Source organism: Ixodes scapularis, unplaced genomic scaffold, assembly GCF_016920785.2.
Source record: "Ixodes scapularis isolate PalLabHiFi unplaced genomic scaffold, ASM1692078v2 PGA_scaffold0__279_contigs__length_252992795, whole genome shotgun sequence".
Lineage (NCBI taxonomy): Eukaryota > Metazoa > Arthropoda > Arachnida > Ixodida > Ixodidae > Ixodes > Ixodes scapularis.
Genome location: NW_024609835.1, coordinates 43,666,136 through 43,683,803, shown reverse-complemented (window position 1 = coordinate 43,683,803; position 17,668 = coordinate 43,666,136). Strand labels below are relative to the sequence as shown.

The 17,668-nt window shown below is 43.3% G+C and overlaps 1 protein-coding gene across 1 annotated transcript in view; it reads left to right on the top strand.

Moving 5' to 3' along the window:
* Positions 1-17,668, top strand: part of LOC8042786 (mucin-5AC) — a 60,091-nt gene that overhangs the window by 15,126 nt on the left and 27,297 nt on the right. The window contains exon 3 of the mRNA XM_042291776.1: positions 672-739. Within this exon, the coding sequence (XP_042147710.1) occupies positions 672-739 (68 nt within the window). The remainder of the gene's footprint in view (positions 1-671; positions 740-17,668) is intronic.

Below are 17,668 nucleotides of genomic sequence, written 5' to 3'. Positions count from 1 at the left end.
ATGAATTGGGAAGACGGTACATTGGACATGACTTTCTTTCTTTACTAAACAGCTATTTCGTTGACAAAAACGTATTCTAACTTATTTAAATGTCCTGAATGAATTAAATAAATATTATAGTAGTTTAAGACACGTTTCCAGCTGGAGGAAGAAAAAGCAACGTTGCTAGCGAACTACTTTCTCGACGGCGGACGCACTTCAGATGGGCGCAATGCGCTTGTGGGTGGAGCTAAAAGATTGTTCTCAGGCTGCATCCGACTATTAGCGATGTGCGCGGCCAAAAGCGTCGCTGTGGTCAGCTTTCCACGATTGGCCAAACCATGGGCATATGAGCACTGTCAGATTGTCAACTTTGACGGTGTTAGTTTCGGATTGCGATGGCTCCTAGCTTCCACTGTGCTTTTTAAACACACCATCGAACTCGTCGTCGCACCCGATGGTAAGTAGCCAGAATAACAACCGGTGACGTCACGGCGAGGCAAATCCCAGTCGTGACGTCACGGAGGGAAACCATAAGAGGGCGCCACCGAAAGATCTCGGCGCTAATAGAGCTTGAGAACCCCTTTGAGGGACTGCGGTTATCCGCCTGTGTACACTCGGACAACTTCAGACACGATCGAGGCCCACGTGCTCCCACATGTCGCTTCTTACTACGAGCTCTTCCGTTTCAGTTGGAGTCGGTGTTCCGGGAGACGTCCCTCGGGAATTGGCTCTACAGAGTGGACATCGACGGCTTCAGGTGAGCGCTTAGAATGCCTACCATATAGTGGGCAGACCCGCGGGTGAACGACGCCGAGTTGTGGCCAACGTACAAATTGTGACGCGGTTCCGGAGAAGCCAATTTCATTGTGCCGACCTTCGCAAATAAAAAAAAAGGACTGAGCATTCTAGGGATCGGCTTCTGCGCGTCGCCATCTTTGGCTACTGCGCTGCGGGGCGCGTCCTGAGCGTGTGCAGTGGCTCTCTCTTTTGAGGAATATCAAGCGCCGCGCATGCTTCCACAGTCCAATGACTTGGCGATTTTTACCGGGATGATGAGCGCAACGCTGGAAAGGTTTCCTGCCGCACAAGCGACGCCGCCATTGCGGAAATTGCGAGTAAAATTGCACCGTGTCAATCGGCCCCTCTGTTAGAATAAAAAAGCGCGACGTTTCGCTCGCTGCTTGTAGTTTCTGCGTATGTCGGCCTGTTGTTTGCGCCCCTTCCGCCGAACCAGCAGTGACTGGCGTTCGACCAGAGTACAACCAGCTATCGCCGCTCGCTGAAACGAACTCGATAAAGGCGACGTATACACTAATACAATATAGCATCCCGAATGATTATAAGGCAATATCGACACGTGCGTTTTTGCTGAGTCGCATAGTCGTTTTACATTTTGCTTAGTCGTTTTACATTTTGCGTTCGAGAATTTTTTTTCGGTAAAATGTTTTCATATATTATATAAAAGAAATAAAAATATAAGCACTCGTATCGGTTACAAGGCCCATACGTCTGGTGAGCTGCTTAAGTTATTCGGGTGCTGTTATTATTTTATATGTATACTCTACCTCCTTTATAGCACAATAGAAGTATATACGGAGTATGCTTTTATTATTCTGTTTTTTGGTGAGGGAGAAATATCAGTTTTATTTCGCGCAATGTAGTAATACGACAGTTTTAACTTTTAATACGGGTTTGTTGCATTAAATTGACGATGTTTCGGCCAGTACGACCGGATGTGGTAGTTCTGATAAACGCTGGAGGATCTCCAAAGACGAAATGATCTGAATAAAAAAATATAGTCTTTTGCCAGACAGATTTATGTAACAGAAGTTGATGCGATTCAGTTCTTGATGCCGCTAGCATACGACCCTTGAAGGTATGTTTATGCGCCATGCCACATCTGTAAAACCGCTACTCTTGTCAACATTTTTTTTTTTTTTTTGCATACTTGTATTGTTGTTTTTACGTCCACTCAAGGCTGTAGACTCGACAGTTGATTCCGTCATTCAAACTTAAGCGCACCTTGAATCTATATATTTTTACCTTCTTCACTTTTATAGTGCAATTTTTGTCGTATTGTATTTGCATCCGTATATCGATAATATAATCTCGAATCCTATCGTCGGAATTCATAGTTTCAGATTGGTCATCTTATTTCCATGGATATTGCTGCAGCTCGTTTGCATCAAAAAAGAGAAAGGAAAAAAAATATTAACAAAAGCAAATGAAAAAATCCACAGAAGCTTTAAAAAGAACTGTCGTACCAATTTTAGTTGCATTTTGACAAGTGCAATTTTCTATAAATGTAAATCCCAGGTTTTTCGACGCCTCTGAAGCTTTCTGCTTGCGACAGCGCAGATCGAAGTCAGTTTTGTCCTTGGTTGTTTTGTTCTCTCTGTGCTCTGTCACTTCAAATAAACCGTTAGCAATAGTGTATTATTTGTTTGCAATAACGCCGTCTGTACCTGGTCCCCCTCGTGGTGCATTGAGACAAGTACTGCGAGCAATCTCTCTCTATAGGTATGTAAACTTGTGCGGCTAAAGTTTCGCCGTACATACGCAGCGCCGCCCCTCCCCCTGGCGATGGGAGCACATACTTGTTAGCAGTGCTAGGAGCAGACGACGCGGGAGGCTGGTGCGCTTGGCGTACTGGCCTCGCGCTTCGGGAAATAATCCACCCAATGCAAAAATACAGGACACCAAGTATTGCTGTGTACTCAAATGTCACAGCATCTTATTAAACAGAAAGGTAAATATGTGTCTCCCGAAAAGATTTATTCGGCTCCTGGGAGGTGAATCGAGAAAAATAGCCAGAAGCATGAATCGCCAGCAGTGCGGAGAGCGTGGTTAATTATTGCTTCTCTATCTTGTCGAATAATTCAGTAGTACAGCTACGCTTACTTGTCACGTTAATAGGGACTATTCGTAGATCACGCACGAAAGCATGCAAAAGTTTTGTCTCGCTTAGGTGGGGGAGCAGTCACTTTGAGGGCGGGCTGAGCTCGTACCCGCATTGCCCGCAATTCGCAGCTGACGTGGTACGATAAGTACCTAATGTAGTATAGGCACGATGGCTCCCCGTGTCGGTCGACAAAAGAAACCCTAATATACCTTTAACATTTTTTAAACAACTTTAAATTTGAGAATCAAGCTCACTTTGCTTGTCCGCCAATTTTGTCCCCCGATGCTTACAAGAGAGAGCGAGTAAGTGGCAGAACGACACGAGGTAAAATGAGGCAGATAATCGTAGCCTCTATTGCGTACTTACTTAAACCCACAATTGAAAATAAATTGAAGGCTGTACTCTAGTTCTCCTATGTATTATTAAAATGACGTTGTTAGCCCACAACCGGTTTAATTACTTTCCAGGGAACTCTAAAAATTAGACACTGCAGCATTTCTGGGTCGACGAATCAGAGCGCGTTGGCGATTTAGATGTGTAAAATAAAAGAAACATAAAGGAGACCAGGACAAGACACCTCATAAAGGTAAACAACGGAAAATGTATGTCTGAAATGCAAAATTAATTACATTTTTCGTAGCGAAAAGTAATATTCACGATACTTTTCTATGGTAAGGTGTTCTAGATATCAGGCACGTAGCCAAGATTTTGTTCCGGGGGAGGGGGGGGGGGGGGGGGGGGGGGGGGCGGGGCCGCCGCCCATGACAAAATGATGTATGAGGGGGAGAGGGGAGAAGAGGCCCCAGCAAAATGCAAAATAACAGATTTCGGGGGGGGGGGGGGGGGGGGGGGGGGGGGAGAGGGTCACGGCTACGTGCCTGCAAGTATAACTGCGCCTAAATAGCAAATAACACAAAAGAATCACGCCAAAGACTTATTTGTAGTCACTCACAACTGTGCTAAAAATTATAATTCTGTCGTCACATTAGAAAGGTGACAAAAGACAGTAACATGGATCACCAACTAGCCCAAGTGCATACGCTTCTACAATAGGCAGTGGCGGAAATGCGAGTCGATTGGAAATCACTCTTTTTACAATGTATTAGTAGGAGGGGGTTACTGACGCACGTGCGTGAATTACGATTTTGCCGCTCTGACGGTAGCGGTACATGTGCTCAAACACAAGGTGTCCGGCGTGTAGTAAAAGTTTATTTTAATTTTCTTCGACCCGGCTCAAAACGACTGGGAACAGATGAGCTGTGGCCGTATTCGCGTCCCGCTTCGGTATTTTTTTTTATACAGCTTGACCCAGTGTTGCGGTCTGGCAGTGCCTGCCTCGTCATTCACTTCATTATCACAAATTAAAACAGCCGCGGCATGCTTCCAGCAGTCGGTCACTCCCATTTTTTAAGAGCACTTTACCGAGTTTTGGCGACATCGCAGTCGTGCACGAGAAGGCAATTTGAACAATATAGCATCCTCATATTTGTACGAATAACTCTGACCCTCAAGAGGGAGCAAAACCATAAAAAAATAAAAACGTAATTGATTTTGAGGCGGTTGTCGTGGGCGCGGCTGTCTTGCACTTGCAAGAGGAACTTCGCTGTCAACAAATTTTTTATGCCAGAATTATGTCCTCCACCCCAGAGACCTGGCACTCATGCAACCTCCTTTGCAAAAATCCGCCTCCTAAAAAAAAAAATAATAAGTTTTAACAGACAAAAAGCCACAATGATGTGGCAACGCGGCCGCAGTAGAACTTTAACGCGTTCGTCGCCATTGCAACCGGACCCGTACTGCAATGGAGGGCAGTTTTGCACCAGAGCGCGGCGCCACTAGTATTGCTCCGGCGCGCCTTCTGGCCAGCCGTTCCGTGCTATATATATGTATATTCATGATTGCAGCATCCGGTTTCATTTGCCGCGCTCGTGACATTTATCGACGCATTTATTTACGCGGTCTATACTCTTTGGAGAGGCAGGGACGAGGCGTTGGTTGCCCCGCCTCCAGCGCGATCTTCCTACCTTCGACGACTCTTCGGTGTCTCTCGTGTGCACGTCGAGCGCGCGCGTGCAGCCAAAGCACGCCGAAAGGCATAACGCGCGTGCTGAAAGCCGGGCATTTGAATGACTCGCCCCGCCGTTCTAATTCTGTCAATGACTACGGTGTTCAAGCTTCGCGTATCGGGTGCGTAAGGTGAGGCGAAAAAAGAAAAATCAATTGAACATAACACGACAATAAGTGATTGGCAAAACGACTTCGAGAAACAAATTATCACTCGACTATACACCAACTCATGTTTACAAACAAACCGGAGCGCCCGGAACGCCTCTAGCGGACGCCACCGGCGCCGCGCATGCGCGATGGGGGTGTGGGCAAGACGCTCGCCGTCGCCCATAAACAAACCATTGAAATGCGATGTTATCGGCGTCTGTGTGAGTCCCCCTGCCCTTTTTTGCGTTCGAATTGTTGATTCTACGTCTTCCTGGCAATGTCTGACTACTTGAGCGGCCTCAGCGAAATTAACAAGGCTCGTTACACCGCAAAACTTCGCGTAAATAATGTGACATGCGGCGATTCATTCCGTGTGGACGCTGCAGAATGCACGCTAAAGCCTGATTCGCATGATGAGATTTCGCTCGCTATTTTCAGTCGCAACGTCGCTCGGGCTGCAAAAGCGTGAACCGAAGCTGAGATGGTCGACGTCGATACTGAAAATATAAAGCAGAATCGGACCATGCGAATTAGGCCTAACAAGTCGGTGATGGTCACTGGTAACAATGATCAACATCTCCTTGTATCTACTGTTTACATCGAGTCTGCTCACCAACCTTCAAATTTAGGTCTTTTGAAGCGTGCATTACTTCTTATCGCAAGTACCTGGCCAAGATTCTGTCTACAGGCCGGCGTCGTCTGAGAGAGCAGACGACAAGCAGACACGTCTGAAAGAGCAGACGACAGTTCGAACGATCAGGTGGCCGTTTGGACTTGAAGACGCACTGAACGTAGTCCGAAGGTGGTCCGCACAACTTGACGGTTTTTTGGAGTTCATGTTGGAACAAAACAAATAAATCTGATGATAACAGCTATCCGTGAATTCAACCCAAAGTGCTTCCCACCCAAGCAATCGTTGTCCGACGGCGTCTGCTTTTCCCTTTTCACGGCACATATCCATATTCTCGGACGAACCGAGCACGTGAAAACTGACCTTCAAACCTTCCTCGACACTTTTGGTACGGCCCCAGTCGCGGCGTTTTGACGAGAAGGCAGGTTTTTGTCTCGTTCCTTTCAAAACAACGCAGGAATACACGTCTGGCATGGGGACTTCTGCCCACAGCCCCAGACCGGAAATGCGACCGACGCGCCACCACCGCGCCGTGACGTAACAGAGATGAGTTCGTGTATAGTGTCGGGGACAGGTTAACAATGGAGTAGATTCTCCGCCTTTAGCGCGCGGTCTTTGCCTTCCACCAGGCTTTCGTGGCGCCTGCGGCGAAGCGTTGTCAAAGTCCGAACGCTCCCGCTCGAGGCGATTTCTTAACCTGATACCGACTATGAATGCCTCCATGATTAGTGAAAAGTGCACCAAATTTAACCATCATCGACAATCAAACGTGCACAGTTATCCGCCGGAAAAGAATTCGGCCAAGAAGGGCAGACAAAGATAGCGAGGGCTGCAGCCGAATGAAGTTCATTGAACGATTGACACATCGAGAGGCAAGCGTCGTAAAAGTGGATCTAGAAGGTTTGCTCGTTCTTTTTAACCCGCTAACGGTTTTCAGTTTTCGGAAATTTCTGACCCTCAACTGTTTAATTGTTGTCTTCAAGAATACATTTGTTGCCTTCAAAATCGAATTTCTAGCCACAAAAAACAATTCAACATTAAAAAAAAAATTAGTGCTGTTTTATGTTGGCGGAGCCTCAAACTAAGCCATGAGCGAGCCTGGTTCGTCCAAAACGGTTGAGTGCGTAAACCGGGGAAATCAGACGAGCTATACTCGTCCTGAACGCTTTGGGAACGCTAGAAGGCATTCTATTTCTGGGATAAGGTACGCACAGAGGATCACATGCTTCATGTGCACTCAAGCTTTTGACAGAATCAACGTAAGATTGCCAGCTAATTGTTTACAGCAGAACAAAAAAATGTTTTCGTACAAAAAAAAAAACAAAAAAAACGTGAGTTTTTTTAGAAGCAAATTGTCAACGAAGCCGATTCTTGATTATAAACGTAATATGCTTTTGCCGTCTGGATGTTTAACTTTATTGGCCAAGTTAAGCGCTTTTTGCTCCGTCATTGCTGTAGAATGGTATTTTCGTCATATGTCGTATATTTCCCGAGATAAATGGCACTGAAAAAGCGCGAATGCGAGAAGAACGTTAAATTTCAGTTGATGGATGACAGGTGACAGGAAAGAAGCCGACAATAAAAAGATTTGCTAATTTTTAAACGCACATTATTATTTTATTTTCGTAGAGATGCTTATGAGTTACGCGGTAAAACCTTTTAGAAAGATAAAATTATGATGTCGGCATGTGAGACGACGTCGACTGAAAAAAGGAGTTTTCTTATTTAGACCGCGGAAAGTAAGTGTTGTGAAGAAAAACAAATATCAGTACAAATGAAGAGGCCTCAGAACACTAGGGAGCCCGAATCACATCAGCAGCAATTAAAGGGAGGCTGAACCGAAATTTCGAGCTCACAAAACAAGGTTGGAGCGATAGGCGGGATGCTGCAAAACCCCTCAAAACATCACTCGTACCGCGATATCTCTAACGGTTGGCCGTATTTTTTGTAAAGAAGCGCTCGATTGAACACGGTGGACGAAGCCGACGAGACATGTCACGTGACGATTCTCATTCCTTCTCTTCTTCACTTCGTCCCCTGGAGCAATGCTCGGCTCAGTCGAGCAAGTGAACCGAAGCGAGGAGGAGAGAAGCAAAGGCCGCCTCCCCTCATTTTCAACTGTTCCAGGAGAATCGTGACGTCATAGACCTCGCTTGATCGCGCCCTTCTTTTCCAAGAATACGGCCACCCGTTTGACATTTCGGTGTATGAGTGATGTTTTAAAGTTCGCAACGTCCCGTTGAACGCTTCAGCGACCTTATCCTGAGAAAACCCAAATTTCGGTTGATCATCCCTTTAAATGCGAAAGATGTGTATAAGGATTCAAGCCATTTTTCCGCTTCGCCGAATTCACAAAAGGACGAAGGTTATTCAACCCTTCTTTTATCCTGCATCTATGACCGATTGTTCGCAAATAAAAGAAAATACGCCATGTAATATTTTATCTTAACGAAGGCTGAAACAAATAACATTTGTCAACTTTAAGTATCGAAATTATTAGTCTGGCAATAGCCCCTGCATCATTTCTTGGCAACAAATGCGTTTGCGTAAGTATTGTCATTAAATGGGGGAGGGGGGGGGAGGGGGGGCGAACACGGCTCAATGTACTATAAAACTATTCATTACACGTTTTCGCTATAGGGGCACTCAATAAGCTGTACGCTTAAATTATCGGCACTCCATTGATCTTTCTTTCTTGTTTATTTCTTTTTTTCAATTTTTTTATGAGAGCTAATATTTGGTGTTAGCGCAGGGTGAGTGCCTTTGGCAATTGTTACAATTAGGAAGTGGTACTTCTTCAGCTTGAGACTCGGACTGTGTCAAGATAACGTGTGCGAAATCATTGTGCTTCGTTGCGGACTGTTTTAACATTTCCGGAGGACTGAGATCCGGTTCCTGTAATGTCAGATAAAGCTTCGGCCAACTGGCAACAATGAGGCTAAGCACCAAGACGGCTGGAGTGTCGTTTCTCTGAAGCCTGGTTTATTTAGTGGCCATACTGTCGCCTTCCTCAGTCGTCTCAAAACGTTGCCATGGCTCTTTAAGTCTGGATACTAAACAAAACCCGCCTTCCGATTTGTTTTCTTTCTTTTTTTTACGTTTAAAGAAGGATTTTAAGTGGACTGTTCACCTCACATTTTTGTGTGGTGAAGAGCTGGGTAAAAAAGGATAAACAGTGCGTCTAACGTCACCTGGCGCTAGACTGCACAGTGCGAACAACGACGACGGCGAACTCAAACAGGAGTTCTCCGGTTGTCGTTCTTCCCGCGCGGTTCCGGGTTTCGGGTTCACTGGACTAACGCCCAAAGAAACTGAGTGAGACGAGCAGACGAGAGAGCGCGTGTTTCAACCTGGAATATGAGAGAGAAAATGTACGCGAGGTAAAACAAGAATCTGTGACAATCACGCATATTTCGTAAGCACCTTCCAGCTGCGTAGAGAGATCAAAGCGATGTTTTACTGCATACCGGAAGTGACGACATTCAAGATGGTTGCGCCCTTGTGGAAAAATGTGTATACCCCAACGCTGAGCGCGGCGAACGCAGCGTAGCGCAGAACGCGCGCCCTTCATTGACCGGCAAGCAGGAACTCGAAATCTGCGACCACTCAGCATCCGTGTGCGGTGCGCTACGCCGCGTTTGCTACGCTCGACCTCGGAGTATAACAGAGCCTCGGCAAAAGCATTCGAATGCGAGAACCAAAAGCCGGACGCCGGTGTTTCACCTTCTATTGCGTTCGACGAGTGCGTCGCCGCCGATTTGTCCCGACATCAAAATATCTCGCTAAGCGCCACACGATGAGACTGTTTAATCGACCTGCACTAAACTAGGCGATCCAACCCGTCAAGCATGCGCGCATCGCCGTTTCCCCGAACCACTTCGGTAAGCGCATGCACGTACGCTCCCGTCCGATCGGCCATCTTATTCTCCTAACGCGAACACTATATAAAGGGAGAATAAGGCGAGCGAGGGAATGGACAGGGATGACGGAGCGGGGATACACGGCGAGAGAGCCGAGTTCGCCCTCCATATGTGAGCGATTACTCGGTGCGCTTCGGTCGAGCGACTGCTTTCCCGCCGTCTCCCGTCTGGACGTCGACCTCTCGGGGAAGAGATTATCTCGTAATGACGGGAAATCTCTCTCCGAAAGGGGCCCAGACGGCTCACGATCCCGAACGGCTGGCTGGCTGGGAGCCACGCGGACGAGACTGGTTAGCTTTTCCTTGGTTCCTCTTTCGCTCCCATTTGTTTCCTCTTTTGTTTTTATGGCTTCTAAATTAGTACGCGACCGCCCTATCAGCGATACCTCCTCGTGCCTTCACTCGCCGCCCCTTATATGAACTCCCGTTCCATGCTTCTTGTGTCTGTCCGGAATTCCGTTCCTCCATCTAGCCGCAGAGAACGTCGCGGTCCGCGCGCCGAGGATCCCCAAAGAGGCGGCCGAGGTGAAGCCCAAATGGAAATCCTCTTCGCTTTCTCTCTCTTTCATTCTCCATCTCTCATCTCTCTGGGAGGCGAATAGTCGGTAGTTTTCGCGCCGCCTCGTCGTACTCCACCTCCTCCTTTTTTCCCCTTTCTTTCTTCCCTACTCCCACTTAATAAGAGAATGCACGCGGGACATGACTTCGCATTTACTTTATTTCCCTCGATTGTTTTTTTCTGCTCTATTTTTTTTTTATTATATGTTTTTTGCTGCGAGCAGCTTCGCTCCTCCGCGAACTTAATCCAATTTTATGAGGCGCGCAGGAGTGTGGGCATGCGGGGACAGAGGCTTTTATTGGAACCTCTGAGGAAAAGAGGGAAAGGGGGGCACCGGGATGGGGGCATAAAAAAAAAAAAGAAGGGGTGCGACGCGGACAAGGGAAACGAGGAAAAGAGGTCGTCGCATAAAACACTGCTCATCCATTTATCAGCTCACCTCCAGCGAGCGTGTTTCGCGGGGCTTATATGAGGCACTTCTTTTTTATTATGTTTTATTTTATTCTTACTTTATTCTTATTTGTGTGTGTTTGTGTGTGCGGAAAGAGAAAGAAGTTTTACCCGAATTACGGTGGACAGAAACGATTAGAAACGATAAGATTTCGACGGGTGTGGGCATCCGGGTGCAGTACGTAGGGCGCTTACGCTAGCGACACTGCGCGCATAGTGGTGGCTTTTGACCGGCGTTCTCTCGCAGGTCATCATCGCAAAGTCCCGCGGCTGTTTGAAGGCGATATCCCCAGGATGAACGGAACGTATAAGCGAAATTAATGTCGATGCGTCCGATGACGTGAAACGGCACTACCAAAATACAGCTTTTTTTTTTCTTTTTTAGAAATGCAGCATAAAATATACTATTGTGAAATTATTTTGAAACGTAATACCACTTTTTTTGTTTTTGCACGCGCTTGTGGATTGAATTATTGATTATTCATTACACGGCTCGATTGGCGAATGCGGCGGATAAAAGCAGTGATAAAAACGAAATGTCAATTAATAAAGCAAATCTAATAACGTAATAATAAAACCCTTTCTTTTTTGCGCAAACTCCTTGAATTGTGTTGCATATGTGTCACAGTTATAAGCATTGAAAAAATGGGATGATGATAATGATGACGATGTCATTGCGGCGTCGCATATGCATTCTCCAAAACAAAATGGGAAAATTTTGCAAATTTTGTTTGCGACAAAAGTTGGGCCGCGGCTGTAGTCACTACTACCTAAAAAGCGCACATAAGGCTTACGACGATTCTTCCAACGTTATTATTATTAATATTTATGTTGTTATTATTATTATTATTATGTCGTTTTATTTGAAATCAAACACAATGGTCAGGGTGGGTATTATGATTTTGTTCAATATATATGTTTTCGATAGTCACATCATACATGCTCGACGTCAGCGGAGCTACATGCAATACTTTCAGCATCATCATTCATTAAAACATTCGTTACACCATCAAACTGGGTTGTTCTAACGGACTCAAAATCATCCTTAGAGTTATTACAAGGCATGCACCTTCGTACTTCCCAGGCGACCATTCTATATCGGGTGCAACTCAGGTTAGCACAAGCTCGACTCCACGGACATAACGTCAGACTACAATGGATACCGAGCCACTGCCAAATCGCCGAAAATGAAGAGGCTGATCACCTCGCAGCTCAAGCTTACGATGGTGACCCAATAGAAGCGACATCCTTTACCTCTGGAGATGCAAAATTCATCCTTCGTCACTTACGCCATCTACGTTGTCGGCAGTGCTGGCTAAAGGACACTTCAAGAGAGACTCTCCTACCATATGCCGACCCTGATTTTGAGCTTCCGCCGCACACCGGGATGAAAAGGAAATACGACGCATTAATCCATCGACTCAGACTTGAAGTGGCCTTTACTAACAGCTTTTTATTTCGAATTAAACGCCGAGATTCGCCAAGATGTGATTGTAGAGAACCATAGCAGGATGTACTACATATCCTTCTTGACTGTGAACGCCTTCGACATGAAAGGCGCCGGATGGAAATTCGCCTTCAAATATTAGATGATAGACCCCTGTCTCTGACCAAGTTGTTGGGGCCCTGACCGACGTGTAAAAAACAAGACAGAGCAATGAATATCATTCATGACTTTCTAAAGGACACTAGAATCGTGTATTATTATTAAGTACGCACGTGCGTCAGTTTCAACGGGAATGGCTATGTATGTAATTTAGCAAATCAGTGCACGACTCCCAAACGGTCGTTTTATTCGCAACTGTAATTAGATTTGTTTGTAAGTTTTTCTCTCTTTTTTTTACGGTTATACTTTATGTATTTATCTTTATTATTTTCCTTTTATGTTCTTCCTTTCATTCACATATATTTTCTCTCTTTCTTGTTATGGAGTAGCCGGTGTCATTTAAAGAATACCAACATCTCCATAATAAAGAACTTATCTCTCTCTCTCTCTAAATATATATATATATATATATATATATATATATATATATATATATATATATATATATATATATATATATATATATATATATATATAATACCCCCATCCTTAAAAAACAATTAGAAAAATTTTCGCGATGAAATAATAGGTCGAGCAAGATGATAACGAAGTTTCGTCCATGATTTTTGTACAAAGTTATGTTACTTGTTATACATACTGAAAATGTTGAAATATTTATCCAATTTTTCGTGTAAATCTATCGTATTCCGAGTAATGTTTGTTACACATTTGGCCCAAATTTCATTACCGAGATAAAAACCAAATGCCTTTGATGTTCGGGTTACATATTTGGAGCCTTGTATTTCCATTGTATCTTTAATTATTCCTTACCAAAATATTGTCCCCCTGTAATCCTATCCGTGGCATATAAGCTGATAGTACTTTTGTTTGATTTATATTCACGAATTATTTTATATAAGTTTTTAAACTTAATAAAAAATATAAATTTGGTCATATTTTAAAGATGTTTTATATAAAACAAAAATTTTATTTCTAATTTTTTTAATAATTCCTAGTCATATTGCTTTTCTAGTAGCGTGATCCGAATTCCCCCTTTTCTATTGTATTTTCGCTAGAAGACGTCAAACACGCATCAACACGCCCGAATCGGCAAAACGGTAGTTTCCGCAAGTTGGTTTCGTTGCAAGGTTTATCCCTTATAGTTTTTAGCCTGAAGGACTGCAGGTTGTTGCCTTCTCAATTATACGAGTCGTTTTGGGGGAATATTATTATTGGGCTCTATAAAAGATATATATTTTTGTAATCAAACACATTTGAACTGGAAATGTGTTTTAAATTCGAGTACCAAAACGCGAAACCGAGGTTTCCAAGTATGATTCTGCGTTTTCGGGGTTTCTTTTCGAGCAAATTCGGAAGGTGTTCATAGGAGTTTATTTTCTAAAACAAATTCGAAGTTTTTTGGAGCTTTCTTTTATGGTACACGAGAATTCGGAGTATTCGGTTTTTATCTGGGGCGAATAAAAGTCAGAAAAGAACAGTTTACAAATTTTGTCCAGCAGTGTTTTCATACAGGAGACCATATTCGACTATTGCCGTAGAGATTCGATGTCGCATTTTGTTTACAGGGAGCCAAAATACTTTTTTGTTTTTGTGGAGCTTACGCACAAAAGTTAGAACAAAGAAGAAAAAAAGAAAACGCCAAAAATGTTTAAAAAATATGTAGTTTATAAAGTTGGCAGTTTAGAAATTCGCAGTTTTCCGGATAAATCCGAATTGCCAAAAGTTTTACCGGCGCGTGTGTTTCGGGGTTTATAGGATTTATCCGAAAACGCAGAAACCTACTTATAAAGAGAGGAAAAGAGAGTCGTCGCCAGCAAGCCCCTTTATGTTAGGGACTGCCAGTGCTCTGCCTTGTTCAGGAAAACAAAAATCCTGAAACGTTTAGGGGAACGACGAACTCGCGAGCTCTACGAGGCACAGGTTATTCTGTCCTGTGGGGATGCCTGCGTAAGCGCGCCGTCCGTGGCCTTGTCACCAAAATAACTGTACTTTCTAAGTCGCGATCTTTACGATCCTTAGCACCTGTGAATATTTTAGTCGTAAACTTCCTCTTTCTTTTTTTCTACCGGAGTTTCTATGCACGTCGTCTCAGGACTCAATCGTTTTCAACAAGTATTTTAAGCGAGCAGCCTAAAGCTTAGTATCCTTAGCAATTCATTTTCAGGCAGTGTATAGGAGTACTCTAACTATAGCATATGTTTTTGAGGGTTTTCATTATGCTTGTTTTAAAAGCAATCTTAGGTACTTTTTCCTCTTTCTCTTTTTCATTAAACGTCAGTTGTTAGTTCAGCGCTCTGTCCTGTCTCTCTTATCTATTTTTCCTTGTCGTATTTCCGCCGTTAATTCCACACTATAACGTAAAGTTAGGGGTGTTCGGGCATTCCTTGCAAGCGCATCCCAATCAAGCGCGTGTCGGATCCGAACAAAGGCACATAGACATCAGCTCCTGCTTTGTGATTGCTTCTTCGCGCAGATAGTTTAGGGCGGAAAAATAAAGTTCAAAATTCATGCAGCACACGCATGCGCATACTGTTTGTTTCGGATTCGCCCACTTCGGACGGAGCAAGTAAAATTTCGTTACCCCTGACTTAGTTTCTGGGTTGGCTTCCTTGCACATTAGATACGTCTCCCAAATAGACCTTGTCATGAATCTTCTGATTACTACTTATTTCTTGCCACCCTTAATCAGGTTTATAGCATCTTTCTTTTCGAACTTTGAATGGAACAATCAAGATCATCGGCCTACCCATGTCAATTATTATTACGAATTTCGCCTACTCAACTTAAACGCGAGGGGTATTGTGAATAAAACTGATAAACTCGACACTACTATTCTGAATACCGAACCTGATATTGTTGTAATCACCACGTGGCTGTCAAGCAGTATACAAGATAGCGAAATCACGCCTCCTAACTACGCAATCCTGCGCAAAGAGAGGGGATCACGTGGCGGCGGAGTCGTGATTCTTGCTCGAAACGGATTTGCGTGTGAATTGCTGCCCGATTCCCAGGGCATTGAATACTTATGGTGTAAAATCGGCTACGAGAACAGTTGCTGCTTCATTGATGTTGTGTACAGGCCCCCAAACACAGCCCCAGAGTTCTTTCTTAATATGTATGATTATACGCGTAAAAATCTTAATATGAGCAGCAAGATAATAATCGCACGCGACTTTAATTTACCTCCAGTTGATTGGTCCTTTTCTAAACCCCCAAAATTATTTCATGGTGTGGACACTCTTTCAGAACTATATTTTCATTATAACCTAACTCAAATTGTTACCGAAAACACTCGTATTCAAGGCTCGACACAAACAGTGCTTGATTTGGTTTTTGTTAGTGATCATTTTCTGAGCTACGAGTACAGTATCGACGTGTTATATGCTATATCTGACCACGAAATGGTTTTGTGCTCGTTTAAAACTAACTTTGTAATTTTGCTACGCCGCTGGTTGCTACAGTACTGGACTATAGCAAAGCAGACGACGTTGGCGTACTCGATTACTTTGATATGCATTTTGATAACTTCCGATCGCTCTTCTCAAACTTTCTTACCGCTACCGAAACCCTTTGGAACGAACTTAAAGTAGATGCTCAGTTCTGAATTTCAAATTTTATACCAATTAAGACGAAAAGTATTGTCAGGAAAAACCCTTAGATAACGCGAGAAGTTATTCACCTGAAACTTAAAATAAATAGGCTGCGCAAACGCGCAAAGAAAACTAAAATACCTCTTAATAAAAATAAATTGGCAGAGCTGAATACTGAACTTGGCCCAAAATTAGCTCAGCTAAGCATACATTTTTCAATGTAACACTTCAGTCGTTTATTAAATCGTAACCTTGCAAATTCTGGAGTCACGTTAACCCTAAAACTAAGTCACACCTCGACTCACTCTCAAATGATAAAACTAATCTAGCAAAGACGTTTAATGAGTATTTTATTTTTGCATTTACTACGGAGAATGGTAATATACCTTTATTTGTATTTTGTTCAGCTCTGGCCACATTGGGCGATGTAGTAGTTACCGAACAAGCTGTCTTGGAGCTCTTACTTAATCTCGATATTAAAAAGGGTGCTGGCCCTGACAATATACCCAATGAATTTTTGAAAATTTACGCGGAATGAATAGCAAAGTATCTTGTACTCATCGTTAGACACTCCCCCAACACAGGAGAAATTTCTAAAAATTGGGAATCGGCTAAAGTAATCCCGATATATAAATCTGAAACAAAAACTAGTGTACTGATTACAGGCCTAAATCTCTCACCTCAACTTGCTGCAAAGTACTCGAGCACCATTATCCTAAAACCCATTTCAACCTTCGTCGAGCACAATAATATAATAACCCCATTCCAGCGCGGCTTCAGGCGTCGGTTATCTCCTGTTACTCAGCTGACCGAAAGCATTCATGACTTTTCTACTGTAATTAACAACAGGGTTCAGGTTGACGTTATATTCATAGATCCATCGAAAGCTTTGGACAGAATATCCCACACAAAACTACTATTTAAGCTAGAAACTATTTTGAGAGCAGGTAAAATACTTAATTGGATAAGAAACTACCTTTCTGGTCACTATCAGTTTGAAACAATCGATGCTCATTCATCGTCAAAGGAAAAAGTTTCATCTGGTGTTCCACGGGGATCGGTATTGGCGCCTTTCCTGTTTCTGATTGACATAAATGACAGAGTTCAGAACGTTAATGTAAAAATCCGTCTTTTTCCTGACGATTATATACTCTACTCACAAATCAACAACGAACAGGATAAAATCAACCTTAACAATGCACTTTAACAGATTGTACAATAGTGTCACAAATGGCAAATGTTATTAAATTTAGGTAAAACTGTATTTATAACCATAACTAACAAAAAGCAACCTAAATCGTTTTCCTATTACATAAACAACAAACCCCTGGAAAAAGTCACAGAGTACAAGCACCTTGGCTTACACATAAGCCATGACCTTCGTTGTGACTTACACATTGACTCTGTAATTCAAAAAGCGCTAAACAAACTTAATTTTCTAAAAAGAAGCTTAAAAAGTGGATAAATTGAGACGAAATTATTAGCCTACAAAACACTAGTCCGCCCTATGCTATAGTACGTCAACGTCGTCTGGTTCCCATACACGACCTTTGGTGTTAGCAAGTTAGAAAGAATGCAAAGAATGACTGCAATGTTTATATGTGACAAATATAGTTTGCATGATTCCCCCTCAGAGCTATCTAAGCAATTAGAACTGGTGTCACTAGAAAAAAAGGGCGAAAATAGCAAGGTTCAAGTTTCTATATAAATTAGCTAACAAAAGCTTCAACATTTCCACAGAAAATTATCTAACCCCTACTAGTAAACGGCTAACAAGGTATAACCATGGTAAACGTTACGAAGAAAATGGTAAACGTTACGAAGAACTTCCAACCCACAATAATTGCTTTAAAT